Raw genomic sequence first — 21,186 nt, 5'->3', positions numbered from 1 at the left:
ACTCTCTAATCAGTTAAAATATTTTTTCGTAGTATACGATGGACAGCTTTATTGTGACCTTGTCATGTTGAATTCAGATATACCCAACGAAGTGTGGGTATCTTAATCGTTGTGTTCGTCCTGACGTCGATAACTGATAATGCAAAGGATTACAATCGGTATGTTTTTTGTAGATGGCGGGTTCATGGACTAAGGCAACAACTTCCATTATGTAAGATCCACTAAGTAGGTAGGTAGGAATGGAAATTGACAAAATGCGACCTCAGTATTTATTATTTTTATTCTCTTTAACAACACATACTCAATATTTTACAGAAACGTATATGACAATCAGAGTAAGTAGTAACATATTAATAGGATTTAGTTTTTAAATGCGAATATAATTCTTTTCTGTGTACTGATGTAAAATTAAATTACAAATCCATATGACAAACAAATATGTTCTGATAATTTACAAAACAATGATTGCACAATGTTCGCACGATGAGTGCTGTCGAAACTGAAAATAAGGCAAATTAACATTCAACTTCATTAATTAAGCTATCACAATTCGTAAAGGTAACAATAAATAATTAATAACATGTAACATAATCACAGCAAAGTGAACATTGGCTAACAAAGAAAGTTTTAGTTTATCCCCTAAAATTGGTTATCAATTAATGAGTGAATTATTAACTTACTCGATCTAATGAGATCTCATATTTACTAATACAAATAAAAACGTCCCTATGACGCGACAACTATTATTCACAATTATATACAAAACTGACTAGAAGGAGCTTATTAATCTTGTTTACATCATTCATTATTTTCTATGTCAATACTTTAGTCTTAATACACCAGCGAGCGAGTCTGCGAGGGAGGCTGCTGTGAAGCGTTTGGCACAATCCCAGTATGTGTGAGAACTTAATGACTGATAAATTTTATCTTACACGCTATTAAAATTATTTGGTTTCATAAAAATCTGGGCCTGTACGAATTCGTAATTTCACTAATATCGTAACCACTTTAACGATACTTTCATACCGTTTTTTATTTATATCGTGATGTACTTAAATACAATATTTACATAGCCGAATTAACGCGTTTGTGGGGCTAAATCGCTTACGTACAATAGTATAAACTTCTCCCCTAACAATTAGGTAGTTTAATTTTAAGCATACGAGTAACAGTGTTTAAAATTTATTTACGTCTATATTTAAGTCCATCTTATATATTAAAAGTTGAACGAATCTTCAAGTGCTGACGTGATGTCATAAAGAAGTCACACATCGTATACAACGGTTTATAAACAGACATCGGTTGCCTATTAATAGAACACAACATCTCGATGGCATCGCGACATGGGTTCTATGTCGTACAGTTAAATTGTAAAATCGCCTCGATAAGTCAAATAGTCAATCTTTGGTAAATAGCTTTGGGACAAATTTAATCACACATTGTCACTAAACACACGAATTGCACTAAATCCACCGTGAGAATCTCAAGCTCCGCCGATCGCAACCGCGACGTCTCAACACAGTTCACTGTCGTTCAGTATCGGCGGCGCTTTGTGAACCTTAAATGGGAGTCGGTAGCACTGTGAAGTCTTGAAGCGCGCTTTTAACCGTTTCGTAGATAGGGCGATTTTCGTCGGGGCAGTATCCGTCGGGAGAGCAGAGGGTCTGCAGTTTGGTGAGATAGGAGTCGAAGTTGTCATGGGCGGGCTTCTCGCCGGGCCCGGGCGGCGGCGCTGCTCCCGGGGGACCAGCGCTCGTCACCGGCACTGCGCCCCCGGCACCGCCTGCACCACCGGCGCCGCCAGGGATACGCACATGCTCCAGCAGCGTGATCACGTTGTTTCGAAGACTCTCGTAGTACTCGTTTAAGTTATTGTTCCGCTGCGATATTAACTGCTGCTCCTAGAAAGATGAGACATGCGAGGCTTGAGACGCATAATGATTGAACCTTTGTGGCGCACGTTGCTTTTTGCAAATGAGATCTTAGAATTGTTTCTGGGTCGGCTTATTTAACAGACTTATCAAATTTGGTTCTATATTTTGGATCCCAAAGGGACTTATGTTTTGTGATATTTTATAATTTTGACTGATTTGGGCCCAAGCTTATTTTGCGATTGAAATTTTTGTGTGGTTACAGATCAGAGATCAGTAACTCTGAACAAACAAACAATTATGGTAGTTAGACTATAATTTTTTGTATGTATAGAGTTGCTACTGAATCGTGGTACCATAGACTAAATAGTAATCAATGGTACTCACGAAAGTTTGTGATGTTAGTAGCACTCAAAGTTGGACGTTTGAAGCCATGACAGTACCATCTACGTTATCAGAGACAAAAATATAGAATTATAATACGTTGGTATATTTTATAATCGTAAATTAGGCTAAAGATAAGCTTTAAACTTACCCTTTCTCCATGGTTTAAGTGCGTCTCCATCGCGTTGATATCTGACTTCAAACGAATCATCTGGGACTCAACTCGAGCGTTCTCGCGTTGCAACTCTGTTATTTCTTGTTCAAGAGTCATCAAGTCTTCTCCGTTTCCAGTTTGCATATTCATTTCCATACCTATTTTAAACATAATATTAAATTTTTACTTTACATAAAATTACGTAAATATAATTGTGTTCCAGTAATAAATATAAAAATAAAACACAAACCTGAATACGGTTTGGGGTACAGAGGCGTTATATCATCAGGATATTTGGGTTTCTTTGGTTGAGGTGTAGGAGTCGCGGCGCCAGCTACTGGACAGCCTGACAGGGACCTATGTGTGAGGAAGGAGCCATTTATGTGGCCCGAACCGTCACACCCGGGCGTCGGGCAGTTCACGCCGTCAAACTTTATGGCTGACGCCGCTGCTGCCACAGCAGCCTTGTGCTGTTCTACGGTTCCACCGCTTTCCAGCACTCTCATCTTGTTGCGGTTCGCAATCGGGCATCCAGAGGCACTGTTGAATAAAATTTAATGGTAACGATTCTGTTATACCTATTATATTGATAGAATTGGTATTTTTATCTGCTACAAAGTAATTAATCAAGACTGTCATTTTTAAGATTATAGTATATCAAAATTGCCGGAATAAACACCGTAATCTACATGATGTGGTAGCGAATGCTAAAATTTGATTTGAATTGTGTTCTAAATTCAATACATGTAATAGAATAAGAATAGCAAATAAGTTGTTCTATTAGAGAAAAGAGACCATAGTACATATATATCAATATAATTCAAATTCCATATTCATTTCCACATTTCTCGTTAAGCATACTTAATTGCCTACATATAGTTTATAGTCTACTTATCTAAAATCTATACAAGAATTATAATTCCTGTGTTTACTTGCACTCTTACCTTCGATGCGATAAGAATTTCCCTGTAGCGTGTCCAGAGCCATCACAGCCCGGTATTGGGCATCTAAGCAGCGTGTAAATAACCAACAAACTTGTGAACTTGTTACGTATTAGAAGTTTTGTCATTATGAATAGCTAAACAATCGAATTGCAATATAATGCTCAAGGGCTTATTACGTTGGTAAAAAATACTCACGTATTATTTTTGTAACAATAATATATGTAGGTACGTTGAAATTTTATGCGCCAAGACGAATAACCTTATATATAATTGTTTTATGCGAAGTGTAACAATTATGTACATATCTTTGTAAATCGTAGTAGATATTGGTTTATGTTTGGTGAATTTCGAATATACATGTGAGTGAATATCTGCTTGATTAACGTAAGTATATAATATTCTGAAAAATTCTTATTTGATATCGATAATTTTGTAACTATATAGTTATTACTGTAAACCATATGACAGTTGAAGTAAGAAGGCCACTTGAATGCTTCGCAATTGCAATTGTCAAATGGTTTGTGCATTATCGTAAAACTATCGATAGGTGTTTCAAATGTGGAATGTGACCAATAACAAAGGCAGCCCACTGACTATAGCTCTACCTACATACATAATCGCCAGGCTCGTTAACTTGCTGACAAGTACATACCGATAACAAATAGTAGGAAGGAAAAGTGAATTATTAATATAAATACGCAGCAATTCATTTTACGAAAATATGATTTATTTAGAAATATATTAACGTTTATATATCGGTAGTAAAAGAAAGGGGACTTTCAAGTCTACCATGATGGTAATGCTAATATGATCCTAATAACCTTATGTACTTGGTATTATTATTTATATATAGGTGATAAGATTTGGAGATGAACTTTACAAATTTAAAAGTTTAAACCCCCCTTCTATAAGTACCTATTATGCATAAGTATGCATATATCATAATATAAATTATTACTAATATAGTTCTTATTAATATTATACAGTGAGACCTGGTTTACTGGGGTCTGAATAAGTGAGAAAGCTAAGTTATTCTATATACCTGAGAGGTTCAGAATCCTGGCCATCTCGTGGTTTGCTCTTCGGCTTGTTGGCTCGCGGACAACCAGACAGCGACCGGTGCGATGAGTAGTTGCCGGTCACGTGTCCGGAGCCGTCGCACCCTGGCGTTGGACACTTCAGCTCTTGCGAGTGTGGCTGGAGTTGAGAGCGGTCGGCGCGCGGACATCCCGATAGGCTGCACATATACAAACTGCTTACAATGGCGTGACGGGGTAACATGTCAAAAAGTTATACAGAAAACAGGGCGATTAAAATTTTTATCTTAGTGACCTGTTTATGACATTGTGGTTCTGAAATAAAGATTTCCTTAATTGATGGTTTTGACACTGAGCGTGCAAGTGTGGCAAGTTTTGGATAGACAGCTAACATTTTGGGAATTAATTATTTTTATAGGTCAAAATTAATCTAACAATATTATATTCTCGTACTAAATTATTAGGTCGAATCCAGTAACATTCGTAATTCTCAGGCACCGTTTTAGGGATTTATTCCTATGCCTGCCACTTGCACTATCTAAATCAAAAGCAAACATTATATTTAATAGTATTTCGACTGAAATTAGAGGTTTCTATAGACATTTGATTCGGTGACATATGAGTAATAAGAACATAAGAAAGGTACATGGCGTGTATAAAGAACTAAGAACAAATCTAAGAAACAAATTTGGATAACGTGACAGTTCATTATTTTCCTTGACCTTAACAGTTACCAGTTTGGTACCTATGACCATTTTTTTTCTTCGTCAGAGTTGGATGCTTGCGAATTATGTATGAATTAATAGTACATTAATCACTTTATGTTGCAAAATGTAGGTACTGTTAATTCACGTAAGCGGAATTCCTAAAGCGGAGTGTTCCGCCCAAAGCAGGATGATCACGTTATATAAACTGTGCTAGTATTATACATCCATAACGTTAGTAGACTTATATAAACATATCTCGTTAATTTTGCAACATATTATTTATTAAAACATATTATATAGTACATGATTTAATTTTAATTAATATCGTCAAGAAGTATCTATAAATTGAAATCACGTGGATATTATCGTTTATTAGAGACCTGTTTGTTAATTGATATGTCTACTTGTGGTTAGTTATAATATTAAAGGCTTTTAAAAGTACTTACGAGAGTCTTAAATAAATAATTTTCGTTTATGTGCTTAGTTACGTACATTAATTAAGAAGAGAAAATGAAACACATTTAGAAGTAGTAGATACAAATATTTGTTTACTGGTTGGTTAGAGGAAAAAAAAACAACTTATGTTGTTCCATCTATGAATCTTTTTTAATTGGGAATCGCCTTTATAAGCCAGTTAAAAAATAAATAATTGTTTTAAAAGAATTATAAAAGAGACGTTTGAAGTAAGTACCTATACTTACTTATTATACGTAGATATATATTTATAGAAATTCTTTGTCTTATTTTGATGCAGCATAGAGTAGTTCGATAAATAATATTGATTAAATACAGGCGAACTTGCGAGGGTCAATATGGTCATATTGACCCGCGCAACCTCGCCTGTAACTTTTTTGACATTTTTATTATAATTCGTCCAATTTACATAATATCTTTCTAATTATAGCTTGTGTTATTTTGATATATAAGTTACCTATATTACTCTAAAATTTTGTCAAAGTCCGTTCAGTAGTTTTTGCATAAAATAGTAGCAAACATTTATACTCATAAACGTTCGTGTTTATAATATGTATAAGACTTCTTAACTATTATTAAGAATATAGTAATAAATATGAAAGATTGTAAAGATGATTGTGTTTTTTTTATTCAATACGTATCTATTAGTGAACTTTGTTCATTCTACCAATTTCATAAGAGATCTGCGTATAGATCATCGATTGAGATATTTATATAGACTGAAGTTAGTACTAAGTAAAAGTAGTCAGTAAATACTGACTAGGTAGTTATTTTACTGTTTTTTGAGCAATGTCTACGAATTATTAGCGTAGTATTTATGCAGTAGGTAAGTTAGTTCGACCTCGTATGTATTATTTTGTATGTATAAATAATGAGTTAGTGTTTCAATATATTCATATTGTACGATACGTTGCAGGTGATGAAATAAATCTAGCATAACATGAAAATTCACAATTAAATTAATAAAATTATACAGATACGTAAATATGTATATTTTTCAAATTAGAATTCTAGAGCTTATAACATAAGTAAAAACGCCAACACAAGTACACACCTACCTTGACATCTCAAAGAGAAACCTGACACGCCGATACTTGGCTATGTATGTGTGGGTTACCATTTCGATATATGAAAAGTTACGACAAAACGACGGAAAGAGTTGCACGCTATGATGAATTACGTTGCGATAAGTAAAATTCATTATTATTTTCTATTTACATGTCAGCATAGGTGCGTACGAGGAGATAAACAATCTACTTTAACTTATTTCTATTACGTCGACATTTCATATAAATTAAATACAATTCGCAATAGTTCTGTAGGTGGAAAGCCTACTTAATAACTGAGATCTAAACCTAAATATGGTTTATAATATTTAAATATAAATAAAGTTTAATAAAAAAAAATATAAATAGTTTTAATATATAAATATAAAATTTAATATAATAATAAAGGCTAATTTTACTCATAATAAAAACCGTAATTCTAATATATGTAGGTATATTCTAGTTTACGATTCAAATTTTACTTTTACTATTTAAACGAAATGTTGCGATTGTGTACTTATCTATGGAAAACAACTGTAGGTCGTAAATGGGTTGTAATGGCTGATACAATTAATATCAATAAATTTGTATAACACTCGGTATTAAATCTTACGAATACGTAGATATTTGATGCGAAAAGTATAAGGCCTTTTGCATTTAGAGAAGGTATCAAAATTAAAGACTCAAACGTATTATTCTCAATGGAAGGCTATTAAATGAAATGGTAATGAAATCTGTGCTGACCTAAATTCATGAGTATGAGTTCAACACTGCTACAGGACAATGAAAACAAAGAAAACTCTCAATTTACTTTATCTAAGGAATGTAAGAATAATATAATAACTATGTATTTATAAGTATTTTCTATTTATTAACCATGGCCAAAACTATGTAATTTTGGTTAGGTGGTAGTTAAAATTAAAAAAAAAGTTAGTAGAGACGTACCTATAAAGGTAATTAAAATCCGAGAGACAAATATTATATCATTATATTAATCTTGTATATGAATTGCGATAAACTTTAATTATATCATGTTATAATACGTTGGTATAAATAGGCCACGTAGCAAAATACAGAACATAGACTTGGCATGCGGTTATTGTGCTCTGCAGTCGAATCTCGTGAGACTCAATTGGGTTCGGAAATGCGCAAATTGTCGTTCAGGGGCGCATTCGTCGCAGCGCTCTGCTAACATCGCGTATATTACACCCCTATATAGGGATGGCACAAGACAGTTATGCATTTAAATAAATGTTAGAATTGTTTCTGCAATAAATATTCTCAGGAAATCTATTTTGATTTAGTTGTTGCGTGACCTATTTCTGTACATATTATTTTTGCGTATAATATTTTTTTTTATAGATGACATACAGAGCCATATTTTGTCTTCCTTTTAAACACTGATCAATGTGCACAACATATGTATGATAATTTATGTTAAAATAGAAAAAACGATATCTGCTCTACTTACTGAAATGATTTTGAAAGATTATTTTTTATTACGTATTATAAAAATTGCATACTATACAAAGACAAAAAGATACTTAAAAATAATTATAATTTAAAAAACTTTGTGTACCAAAGTCGATAAAACTTTGCTCTTTTCTTATCATTATGGTAGATACGTATATTTTAATAAAAATACTTCTCTAGCTAATCATGAAGGCTTAGAGGAGTAGTCCCAACATTCAAATTAGATATACAATTTAGCCATATATTATATTAGTACTTTAGTATTTTCACAGCGTCTCTTGTAATTTTATTCAAACGTGCGGCAGCCCTATATAATAATATTGCCACTGCGAAAACGTGTGCGCACCGCACAGATATTGGCGCTTGCCTGCGGTGCGTAGCGAAGTTGCCAGAAATGTGGCCGGAGCCGTCGCAGCTCTCGACGGGACACTGGATGAGCTCCCTCGACTCCCGAATCCGGTAACTCAGTTTACCGAAAAAGTCGTCGCCGTTGAAGCTATATATAAATACATACATATTCATATAAAAAAACTCAATAAAAACAAAAGAAAACAATCGCACAATGAATGAAATAAGTATTTAGATTATATGAGCGACCTTAATTACCTATATGCCCACTCGTAGACATAGGTATTCCACAAAGTTGTATAGTATGCACTATTAATATCACGGTGATCTAAATAAAGAATAAACAAAGTTCTATCTATGGAAGATCGTTATCTACGCGTAGTAAGCAGTAAATGTTTACAAAATTATTGATATTATTACTCATTGTTGTTTACACGTCTTTAATATTCGAATGGAAAACTATTTCAAACTTTTATAAACTTTTGTTTCTCACCTGTTTCGCCGCATATCTATTTGCTTAGCGATATATAAGACACAAATAACACTATAACAACATTAAAAAATGTATATCTTATCGTTTAAAAAGTTTTATCTAACATGTTGTTAAATATACGCTTGGCGTTGAGCGCGCCTGCGCCCGCGCAGGTATATTTAGACTGATCCACTGAGTGTGACTGGAGCGCGTTCGAAAACATTCAATCATAATACATTATTCTGTAGCGTCTTTCTAACCTAATACTTTGAAACGGGCGCTTGAAATAATCACACGTGGCTTGGCCATTATTGTTGTAATATGAAATTAGTAATGGTAATAAACATATACATATTATGTAGAGGTTGGAATACGCTGATAAAACAATATTAATGTAACAAAAATACTGTTATTATAATTTTTTTATAATTAATCATACAGATAAGTATTTGTTAAATTATACAGAATTATTAGTCATTTGTTACAACATAACATAATAAATAAAGAATTAGTTTTGTTCTTTAAAGATGGAAATATTGTTGGTTATGAATATCACATGTTACTGAGCGCGTTTCCGAACGCATTACGCGCGAGAACTCTAGAGTCGAGAAGTGAATCAAAGTACGCTCGAGAAAGTGAAGTGAGTCGTAATTGGTTTAATTACGTCATAATCTCTGTTGTCATTAATTCTTTTTCGTTATTTTTATTTTGACAAAGACGTTCATAATATTTCTAGGTTGCTTTTGTTTTTTATTATAATACTGTTATACTAAAAGCAATAGAATATATTGTATTGCTTTTAGTGGTCATTTTCATTTACATAATGAACTCATTATATCTTTGTTAAGTAAAATTTTCAAACTTGCGTAGAAATTACTATATTGTTTAGTAGTAAAGTAAATATTAATACATTTAGCATGCTAAATGTCAAGTAGAAATTTGTGTCCAAATATTCTGAAGATTTTGTTAGTTCAGAAGACGGAATACTTTTTAAACGTTCACAAATATTGAAAATTATTTAGGTACAAATCGAAATTACTTTTGCAGCACATACTGTCCATAGTCTTCTAAAAGTTTATTTATAAAACTACGATAAACTATTTTACAGCATTGCCAGTACAAAATCTCAAAAATAAAGTTTTTAGTGCATTATGCATTTCATAAAGTAATGAAAATTAAAGAATAAATTATGAAAAGTATAATTGGATGAATCGTGTCTTAAAAATAAAATTAGGATTCATCATTATTACGTACAGTCAGTCATCTTTATTATTTACAGTATGTAGATTCTACGGCGATTGAGTGAAGTCAAATTTAAATAATGAAACGTAAATTAATATATTTACCAGAAAGAATAAAATTATCCGACAACCAAACTGTATAATATATACTGCAACTAAGATATATAATCACGCTGATCCTTTTACGCGATAAGTAGCAAAAACCAAGTGTCATTCGATATAATTCTTTGATAATTTAGATGGTATATAAGTATAATTAGATGGTACATAATGTTTAAAATAAAGTATCTTTAAATAAAAATGACATATAAATTCCTTGTAGGTCTAAATGTAACTTAATAATTACTTATAAATAAGTTAATACGTATGTAAATTCCTATTATAATGTATAATATAATATTAGATGGTTTAATCTCATAAAATATTTTTACATTGAAACCAGTTTTTATATAAAATTATTATTTTAAAGACAAATATATTTCAAAACAGATTCTAGAAATATTTTTATTATTTCTCAATTGAAGTAGCTAGACGAACTGGCCAAAAAAATAAGAGTTACGTAAGTAGCCGAAAGTCATATACATATGATTTATATTTTAGTGAGTATTTCATAATACATATATAAAACTACGTACGTACGTACGTACTAGTATAGTTAATTTAATAAAATTAAATTTAATGCAATATAATAAAATTGCTTGCAATTCAAATGTACGTTTCCAATTCCTTTGTTTGAGCTTGTCTGAGAAATCCGTTTATACTAGTGAATGGTTCCTAAAAGGGGACTATTCGCAAGGGGGCTGCTATAAAGACATTTTTTATAAGCTTACTTACTATTAAATAGTACATCTATTATACAAGATCAAGGATAGTCTGTCTCGAAGTTTCGACAATAATATAGGCAAGTTCATTATATTTAAACGTTATGTTACATAATGGAAACTAACGTGAATAAAATTTAGCAAGTTACAAATTACAGCTTACCAAAATCCACTTTCTTCTAACCAATTTTTAATATTTTTGTCGCATAGTTGACTTATATTGGAAAATAATAATAACCGCAGAACATATCCAAGTCCCAAGCTAAATAGAGACAAATGCTCTATATATAGTTATTAGACGACTAATATAAATATTTAGATATTTTTTTTTGTAAATACATACCCATTTAATATACATAGAAAACACTCAGATCAATACAAATATAGTAATGGATACATATGTTTGTACTATGCGAGGATTCGTACTCGCGATCAACGGAAGTATTCTAGAAATATTGCAGTTGAGAAAGACACAGGAAACGGTTTCTAACTCCTAACGAAATACCAAATTTAGTTAATTTTGTACGTATATTTAGTTTAGACTAACTAATCCATAGGGTCTGTTTCTAGTAGATATAATAACGTTATATTTAAATGAAATATCACATACTAAGATGAATTACTATTAAAAAACCGTGATATTCTTCCATTATTTCTTCGGTAGCGGGTGCGACTGGTCACTTTCCTGGACTTTTCATCTGTGAAAACTAGCTACTTTGTTCAATATCACAGTTGGTATATTCACCTGCTATCCTTAGGTTTGTCGTGTGGGGCATGCGGCGGCGGCATGTAACAGGGCGGTGAGTAGGGCGGCGCGTGCGGCGGGTACGCGGGCGGCGGGTACGCACCGCACTGGTATTGGTAACCTCCATAGCCCGCCGCTGCTGCTGCCGCTGCATAATCCGGTTGCCCAAGGCCGTAGCCCGCTACGGGGTGAGGACTGACGCCACCGTAACCTGGGTCCAAAGAGTAAAATATTGGAATTGTTTGGAAAAACACGTGGTGTCTTGGAGTTTGACCAGTTTTTGGAACATCTCTGAGAAAGTGATGAAAGCAATCACCTCATCATGTAGGAACTATGTGTATTTGCTTACTGTGGTTTGGTATACCCTTAAACATAAACTTCATTATCCAAAAACAGGAAAATGAACTATATAATGCTTTAACTAAGTTTGGACAGATTTTTTTTAATCATTCGACATCTATTAATACGCGTCATTCTAACTAATTCGTTAATTGTAGTTTGTGGGTATTATTTTTCATCAGTTGCCCTGTCAATTTATTTGCTGTTCCCATGAATACAAAAAAAAATACAGATAAATAGAATCTAAATGTTGTCAAATGTACATTCAATTTATATCTATCTTTCTTCTACATCTAAAACTTTAAGTACCACACTTGTAAAGACCTCAGGAATACACAGCTAACATAATATGTTTAAATTAAAGCTCTAAAATGCAGTAATACACGAAAACCTCATACCGTTAGAACCACCCGGTAGCCGTGAGCCGTTGTATTAGCAACGTTACTTCGGGTGCGTGTTGCGGTTCGCGGCGCACAGAGGGGAGTCATTACGCGGTTGCGTTTTAATTTGTACGACGTGTTTTACGATACCGCCGCGACGCGTCATATGTACAAGCCTTTACCCTTACACTGAGTACACTGAACATGTGATAGCTTATCTGGTTGATTATTTGTACGGGGAGCGGGTGAAGAATTCTTAAGTTACATTTTAATAATTAACGCTTTCATTATATTTAATTACTAATAGCTGTTACCCAGGGCATATTATCAATAAATTACACGTGCAATCCTCTAAATTTATAATCTAATAATAAGAAGACATTGAATAGAGATATACTGTAATAAGAAATATTACCGGCTGCGTCCCGGTGATAGGCTTCTAGGTATGGATGACTGCCACCGCTGTCTGGCGTTGATTCTCGACTGTAAGATACACCCCCGGGGAAACTGCGACTGTAGGATTAATAAAAATTTAGAACATCTCCACATAATTATGTACAGTTTCTACACAAAATATTAAGTCAATCATCATGCTTTAAATTCCTACGTTATATAATGCCTCACCTATGTGGTAAACGTGACACACTAAGGTCGAGGGTCTGGCCCTGCGGACTGGGCACCTGTGGACTGGCGGTGAGCTGGGGCGAAGCGCCCGGCTGTGGACTGCCTCGGGCTCCGCCCCCGCTGCCGCCACCGGCGCTCGTGTAAACCGGTGACGCATATGGACCCTGTTGTAAAAATTTACTTTTTATTTTCGGGACCAGGTTATGTAATAGAAATGGATTCACTTTTTAAATGTCTGTCATCTGTTTATAGGTTAAGTTATTTAAAAGAGGAAAGTCTTCATATCTCACCTGTGGACTACCACTAGACGTGGAGAGATCTATGGCTGGACGGGGATCTCTAGGATCTCTTGGCGTAGGGCTGCGCGGCCGTTGCGCTTGAGCCGCCGCTATCTTCACCGAGAGGTTGATGGCGGAGAAGCCAGGGGGCACACCGGGCCCCATTGCGCCGACGCTGCCCACTGCACCTACTCCGCTACTTGTTTCGTAGTGGTACATTGGTCTAGATGGACAGGATGGATCGTTGAAGATCTCACTGTACGCTATGAGGCTACTTAATATAAAATAATGACGACAAACTAAGCACCGTACTACTTACATAGCTGGTTTTGTAAGTAACAAATATGCCGTATGATCTTAAGAGTTATAAATATTCAACAAGGGTCTCGTTTACCACAATAGATAAGGCATTTTCTAAATTTAGCTTAGGCTAATGACATGGAGGTTTCGTAACATACCTAGGATAAATTGGTCCGGAACTGGCCTCCTGTTCGGACTGGTCTGTTTTCATTGGCGTGGGTAAGTGTGGGTCGTGGTACCGTTCTTCCTCCCAGCCATATGAGCGTTGTGGACATTGCGCTGGATCGTATCGCTCGAAGGCTGGAGCGCCTTCGTAGCATCGGGATTCATACCCGTATCGCGCTTCGTTCATTTGACTACGGAAAAGGAGGTAAAGGACTTGCAGGGGTTGATGTAACAGGCGAATGGAAGTTTTGACATAGTTTTGATAAGCCTCTATGTAATGTAAAAGACAGTTTTACACCTCCGAATGTGTTCCACACCAAATGTGTTTTGGCTGATGATGTAATTCTTATTTGTAATTTAAATGGAAGAAGTTTAAGAAATGTTTCCTTTAATAATAATAATAACACAGGACAATTCACACAGCGACAATTCTTTAAAACTTGCATTATGGGTACTAGACAACTGATAAAAATACTTAAGATACCTTTTTCAACACATAGATAACATACAGACAACAACATATAGATAATTTACAAACAATCATACTCCACAAATGTTGGCATCATGCGAGGAATCTAACCCGCAACCATTGGCAGTAAAGCGGTGTGCTAAATCGTTAGACTACCGAGGCCGTCTAACTTTTATCAACACCATTACTCTCTCTCAGTATTACTCCTATGTGTATAGAAATAAATGATATACCTGTAAGAGCGGACGTGGTCATCTAGTGGCCGCTCGTATGGTGATCTCTGGTCTGGCGGCGCGCCGTAGCCGGCGTGGCGCGTCTCCATCCCGGGAGAGTCGCGCTCGGGCTCGGCGGCCTCTCGCTTCGGGACCAGCAGCTCGGGCGCTTCTCGTTTCACCGCGGGACTACGCGGCGACGCCGCCTGCTCGCGTTCGCGGACGTTCACCGTTTGTTCGCTGGTTATTGTGATCGGAGTTTGTGGAGGCACTAGGTTAAAAAAATACAAACAATCATTTATGTATAAATGTTACCTTTATTTTAAAATAGAAGTTAACTTCTGTCAACATAGCTTGGTCATCATTTATCAACAAAGTACCAATCATTTTTACATAAGTATTGTATAACTATGTACAGAAGTTTAAAAGGTACATACAGTTTTTAAATCAATTTAAGTAATTTACTAGTTTTCATTACTAGTGTACATACATTCTCAATTAACTCTCGTCCTGCTTTGTCATTAATCGAAAATTTGGACACTGGAATTCAGACAATGTAATATAGTGAAGTTGGAGTTTTGACAATGTCGGTGGTCCAGCGGGGTCGATTTGGGATTCGATTCCTCGCACGGTACAAATATTGTATTCACGAGTATGAATGTTCATATTGGAGAGTGTGTTTGCTATGTATATTAATTATATTCTATGTATACATATTATTTAAGTATTTATATCGGTTGTTTAGTACAAATAACACAAACTCTGCTTGGCTTGAGACTCGATGGCGCTGTGTAAATTATCCCGTGGATCTTGAAACTCTGATCACTATGACATATTTATTTTTTTATTCAACTTACTATGTATTTAATTTATTCAATAATTTATTTTCAGACAAAACTTGACTTATAACTATAAAATTGGATGAAATTAGTTTAAAAGAGTAACAGGCAAGTTTCTTGCTCATTCTTCTTAGGAGAAATTAAATTAATATAAAAGAAATACAACTATTTAAAAGTGCTTAAAATTAAATTAATATGTAATCATTATTTTACCTGTGGGCCGGGCTCTTTGTGACCTGGCCGCTGCTTTCCTAGCAGCAGCCGTAGGGCAGCCGGAGAGCGAGCGGTGTGTGCTGCGGTTGGAGCTGACGTGACCGCGACCGTTGCACCCCGGCGTGGGGCACTTCAAGATCGTCTCGTGCAACGCCAATACTGAACGCATCATACAATAAACATTATAGTTTAACATCGAAAGAAACCTAAATCATTATATTAATACCTGAAGCAAAAACTTCGTACCCCTTTTAAGTATATTGCGCGGACGGAGGAGTTTTTACGAATATTAGGCGTATAAAATTGGTGTATAAAATTTCGTACACATACTTTGTATAGACAAGGAGTGCAGATTGCTAATATGTTATTTAAATTATGCATAAAAATATATTAAATGAATAAAAAAATAAGACACACTACCATGTATCAGACTATCTTTTGTTTAATTGTTATTGTTGGTTTAAAGTTGCATTTCGACCACTGGGCGACCACTAGTAAGCGTAAATGTGCCAATAGAAAAAATCTGACAATACAAACACTTTTCTATGGTCCCTTTTTATTCTATTACCACGTTCGGAATGCAGGTTCAACCAGGAACAGGTATGAAATATATTTGTACTGTAGTCCATAGTAATAAAAGTTGTACAACTTTACAGGATAAGGTTCTGTGTTAATATAACTACCATATAGCATTTAATCTAACTAATAAAATAAGAATATACGTAGGATACAAAATATTTAGAAACTGATTATTTAAATAAGTGCGAAATATATTAATTCAACACACAAATTGATTGTTCATAACTAAATAGATATCTCTACGTTGAATACATACAACATATAAGTTAAACACCATTTTAATGACTGTCAGTTTATTAGATTTTGTGACAAATATGAGTCCTTATGACTCATTTATTATTAATTATGGAACTATAAAGTAGTTCTATATTCACGTTAAATCACTTACAGAGCAGAGATACATAATTTAGTGCCAACAGTTAATTCATTTTTGTTGGCTCTGTCTACCCCATTCGAATCTAGACGTAATAAATAAAATTATACCTTGGATATACTTAGTGGTATCCAGTAAGTATATGCAAAGCTAAAAGCTAAAGCTATCTTCTATATTATATATAATAGGAGGAGGTAGTATTTCCCTACCGATACACATACAACAATACAGATAAACTGAAAATAAATAAAGAATGGCAAATAATTTAAATAATAAATTTGCGTGTAAAATGATAACTAAATACATAATGAACAATAATGAGCAACAATGAGAAGGTATAACGTTTTATAATTTCATTTACTCACTCTCCGGTGTGACTTTATCCTTTCTTGGGCATCCTGACAGACTAAAGGAACAAACAAGTTTGTAAGTATGAGTTTGAACGTTGAAGTTTCCTGACGCTATGTTTACATAGTATTATTACAATACATTCAATTTACTTATGAATGTATAGGCAGTAGAAATATTCAATTACTAATTGTAAGAAAGCAAAGCCATTGATAAGATAGATAAAATAAATTCATTATCATATGTCATCGATTATTTATCGTTTAAGGCTATTACTTCAGCATACATTAGTTTCACGTATTATGTAACTATACAAGTAGTTATTTACGTAGTCTAAAGTATTTTTAGTATTTCTTTTATTACTTATTCAGTTATTCTGTGTTCTACTCTCTTTCATGAAACTGAAAATAGACGCTTACTGACCTGATATTGTTAACTTTATACCACTAGGTTCGTTACGTGTATTAGACTATGAGTGTATGGGTCTCGTTAGTATTTCAGTTACCACTGCAATGCATGAGAGGCATCATAGACTCACCTCCTGTGATGCGTGTAAAGGCCGGTGACGTGGCCCTGCCCATTGCAACCGGGAGTGGGACACTTGTTGCCTTCTGTGAACAAATCGACCGGTGCACAAATTAGTATTTTCCTAATCATCGGGTGGGGGCGTGCGAGGCCGATCGATACGGGCGGGCGTGCCAGCGACGGGCGTACCTGCGCGGCCCCGCCCCGCACCCGCTGCGCCCCACCCCATCGTTAACTTCAAAGAAAAAATAAAGAACGCCAGGCGGCTGCGCGCGGACTCACAATTTTTCTTTCAGGAGCAGCGGGGCGGCGCTATTGCGCTCCGCCTACCGCCTGCTCTGACCCGTTTTTATTGCGCGTCACCCTGACATAAACCTAGCTATCGAGCAATACGAGGAAAACGGTTAGGTACCTTCTACATGATATCAACGTAGGTGGAGTCTAACCTTACTTTAACCTTCGCTGACTAAATTATGACAGACATTTTAGAAATGAGATGATTTGTTACCACCTTTGTTATAAGCTGGAAATTGTCCAAAGAAAGCAGGAGTAACTTGAATTCCAAAAGTATATTATATGACAATCACAGATATATAAGATCTACATAGACAGTTATCGCTTTATTGAAATAATACAAACTGAAATGTAACAGTCAAAGAACAATTGTATTGACATCGACCTAGCTATGTTATGAGATATCGCGGGACGACCTTGAAACAAACTTCAACTTAGTTCATAACGGAGCGAAGTTCCGTGTTATAGCCATGTCGTTAAGAAAGTTTGACTATCGCTGTCTGTGGTGAGTAAGACCGGTACCTCTGGCGACCGGTGGGGAGAGTGCGGCGAGAGGTCGTGAATCTCGCAATGGCTGGGCCGAAGGCACTGTCCGAGCTTCTTGAAGTGCTGTAGCAGCGCGTGACCCGGCTCCCGCTGGTTGTAGTACGGTGTATTGCTTTGAACCTTTATGAACTGAACTCTTTTCATGATCGTTGGAGTATCCTCCAAAAGGCTCACTTGGTAGTGTAACTCCGTGAATTCTATGTTTAACCTCGGCTGGTGGTTTAAAAGCAGATTGTGTAGAATACGGTAATGCTGCTGTGGCAGCTTTGTACGCATTGTACAATGATTGCTTATTTACAGAAACAATTTCGGTTTTTCGTTTCTGCTTAGAATCTCTTTCGTCGTCATATTTATCATCATTACGATCTGATATATCTATTTCTAAGTCATTGGAAGACGAATCGACGAGTTCATCGAAGTTTGGGGTGTCGTAATTATTAGAATGTTTATCATAATCTTCATTACTTCTCTCTCTCTCAGATCTCGGGGATTTTATAGTTCTTTCTTCATTATCACTGCAGGTACCGTTTGTGTTATGATCATCAGTTTGGAGATGTAAACTAAAACTTCTTTGTGAACCGTCAGCACTTTCGGAAGACGGCGAAGGGGAAGACGGTAGCATTTTATCAGAACATTTATCACTAAAAAGATTTTCAAAACCATTAGCATCATCATTGTCGTCGGCACTATTTGTGGAGCAGTGATCTCGAGGCCAACTGCCCGAAAGTGTGTTTAAAGCAGCTTGCGTCTCCAGGATGAGTGTTTCATCATCTTCTTCTGATTGTTTAGATGCTGGAGGCCTAAGGGGTGTGTGTATAAGACGGCGGCGGGCATCGAGTTCTTCGCGTCGTTCATCATCAAGGAGACGTCGTCTTCGCTTGCCCAATATTTCGTCTTCATCCATGGAGCCTTCGCTATCGGGGTGTTCGTATCGCCTGTTGTTCAGTCTGAACGTTTCAACATCCACGCCAAACTCCAACCTTCTTTTGTTAATGTGCGACAGCGACGACTGTGTGTTCAACGGCGCCGTCCTGTAACAAATGACGCCATCAGATGCATTTCCGGGTTATTTAAACATCAACATCAAATATTTATTGACATCAATGAAATAGAAATATGTATTGTACTTGCGATTCGATTTTCCATCCACAATCAAAATATTTTTACGCGGAAATGATTCTCGGCGTTTTAAATCGACGTCAACACTTTAGAAGCACTTGGTTGTTATGTTTAGATGCACAAAAATCGTTCCCACGTAAAAACCATTTCACTCAAGAGCTTTCAGACCAAGTAATTTTGACATTGGTGAAGGCATAGAGTAAATATTATCAAGTTATGGTGAATAATAAAAACAAAATTATTTTTTTTATTAATGTAATAAAGGTTAAATGATTTAAGAACATCCGTATATTTCGTAATAAAGTGGGTAAGTACGTAAGGCAAAAAGTATATATATAGACCAAATGAATTACTAAATATATAATTACTATCGCACCACGCATTTCTATAATTATTTCCTTAAGTATTTCTATTTTTATATTCTTTAAACTTAATATAGAATACAAAAAATTTAATAACAAACTTTTTTATAAACTTTTCCCGAGTTTTAAGACTTTAACTTTTTTGAATAACGTCAAAATTGATTACTTGCATTTTTTTATTGATACCTAATTAAAGCGTATTTCATTTATAATGTATGGAGGTTGTATATATTTTTATAATATTATTTAGTTCGTTAGAGCAATCAAGATTACATGATTAAACTTTTGTTAAACAATTTTAAGTAGTGCAGTTGTATCTTAATATACAATTACCCGAATATATATTTGAATTAAAATTAAAGTGATTAATGTACATTTGATTTTTAGGGAGATATATTTTGTAAAGATTAAATCATTTAGTTTATTTAGTCATTGATGATACCATCGTACCTACAATATTTCACCTTGCTCATCGTCACCTTCAGACAATATTTCTAAAAAATGGTATCTATAATATTGTATTTTCCTATTACTCAACGCTTGAGATTATTTTTGTCTATTTTTATATTTACTTCAAACTACATTTGAAATTTTCTTTCGTCGTTTTTTTCTTTTTTCATATAATAATACACAAGGTACAGCTAGTAATATATAAAAGAATATTGACCAACTGTATATATTGCTTTAATTCTCTGGCTTTTAATTTGTGGTGTCCTTCTTCATAATGTGTAATTATATTTTCGCCAAAAAATTATAAAGCCTCTTCAATTGCCATCAAAAAAAGATTATTGTTGCTTTTAATCGGACTATTCGATTAATACATACGTTTTTTTGGGATGATACATATCTCGAACATAGCATGAAATTCATATTTCAGATCTAACATATTTATCTAGAAATATTGTTCAAGTAAAATAGCATTACTCCGCAATAAATTCCAGAATGTATTGTACCTATTATTTCAAAATAGATGGTTGTAGGTCTAGCGATTTTCCATTCCTCCTTAATTCCGATGGTTGTAGGTTCGATTTCTTGCACGGTACAAACATTTGTATTTATGAGTATTATTGTTTGTATTAGTTTAGGTGTTTCCTATGTATATTATTTGATTTGATTGACAAAAAATGTATTTAAGATATTCTATAAATTGTTTAGTACCCACAACACAATCTCTCCTTAGTTTGGGACTAGATGACGCTATGTGAATTGGTTAAATATTCTCTAAAAAAAATTTTTCTCATTACTGAATTTTAGTTTATGCCAGCTCATCTTTCGATTTGTACTCTATTATGAGTACAAATTTATGTTTTATTTGTAAATCGATTGATAAAAATCAAAAACAATATGTCAAAGTAAAGCTTATTACAGTATATTAGTAAAACCATAACCTAACCTCAGAAACGACTTATTCTGAGACAAGCATTCAGTAACGCACAGGCTAACATAAAACAGAATTTTAACAACCTTTTAGTTCTTTTAATAAACTATCAAAGTCCAATAATAT

At 34.6% G+C, this 21,186-nt stretch overlaps 1 protein-coding gene across 6 annotated transcripts in view; it reads right to left on the bottom strand.

Moving 5' to 3' along the window:
• Positions 1 to 287: 287 nt before the first annotated feature.
• Positions 288 to 21,186, bottom strand: part of LOC131845101 (myelin transcription factor 1) — a 32,664-nt gene continuing 11,765 nt past the window's right edge. The window contains exons 1-16 of one of the 6 annotated variants that reach the window (XM_059194132.1): positions 19,697 to 19,781; positions 18,178 to 19,232; positions 17,375 to 17,447; positions 16,854 to 16,894; positions 15,537 to 15,695; positions 14,506 to 14,755; positions 13,797 to 13,994; positions 13,351 to 13,561; positions 13,061 to 13,224; positions 12,852 to 12,949; positions 11,718 to 11,928; positions 4,396 to 4,605; positions 3,354 to 3,416; positions 2,660 to 2,949; positions 2,407 to 2,567; positions 288 to 1,901 (exon numbers count right to left, since the gene is read on the bottom strand). In XM_059194132.1, the coding sequence (XP_059050115.1) occupies positions 1,560 to 1,901; positions 2,407 to 2,567; positions 2,660 to 2,949; positions 3,354 to 3,416; positions 4,396 to 4,605; positions 11,718 to 11,928; positions 12,852 to 12,949; positions 13,061 to 13,224; positions 13,351 to 13,561; positions 13,797 to 13,994; positions 14,506 to 14,755; positions 15,537 to 15,695; positions 16,854 to 16,894; positions 17,375 to 17,447; positions 18,178 to 19,105 (3,399 nt within the window). In that variant the 5' untranslated portion in view covers positions 19,106 to 19,232; positions 19,697 to 19,781 and the 3' untranslated portion in view covers positions 288 to 1,559. Of the gene's footprint in view, positions 1,902 to 2,406; positions 2,568 to 2,659; positions 2,950 to 3,353; positions 3,417 to 4,395; positions 4,606 to 11,717; positions 11,929 to 12,851; positions 12,950 to 13,060; positions 13,225 to 13,350; positions 13,562 to 13,796; positions 13,995 to 14,505; positions 14,756 to 15,536; positions 15,696 to 16,853; positions 16,895 to 17,374; positions 17,448 to 18,177; positions 19,233 to 19,696; positions 19,782 to 21,186 lie in introns of those variants that run through there. The other 5 variants (XM_059194129.1, XM_059194130.1, XM_059194131.1 and 2 more) reach the window with 5 other exon arrangements.

The sequence above is a fragment of the Achroia grisella genome, unplaced genomic scaffold (assembly GCF_030625045.1).
Source record: "Achroia grisella isolate CSIRO2021 unplaced genomic scaffold, CSIRO_AGI_Agris_v1 utg452, whole genome shotgun sequence".
Lineage (NCBI taxonomy): Eukaryota > Metazoa > Arthropoda > Insecta > Lepidoptera > Pyralidae > Achroia > Achroia grisella.
The sequence above is the reverse complement of the archived record's forward strand: the minus strand, read 5'-3'. Positions and strand labels throughout refer to the sequence as shown.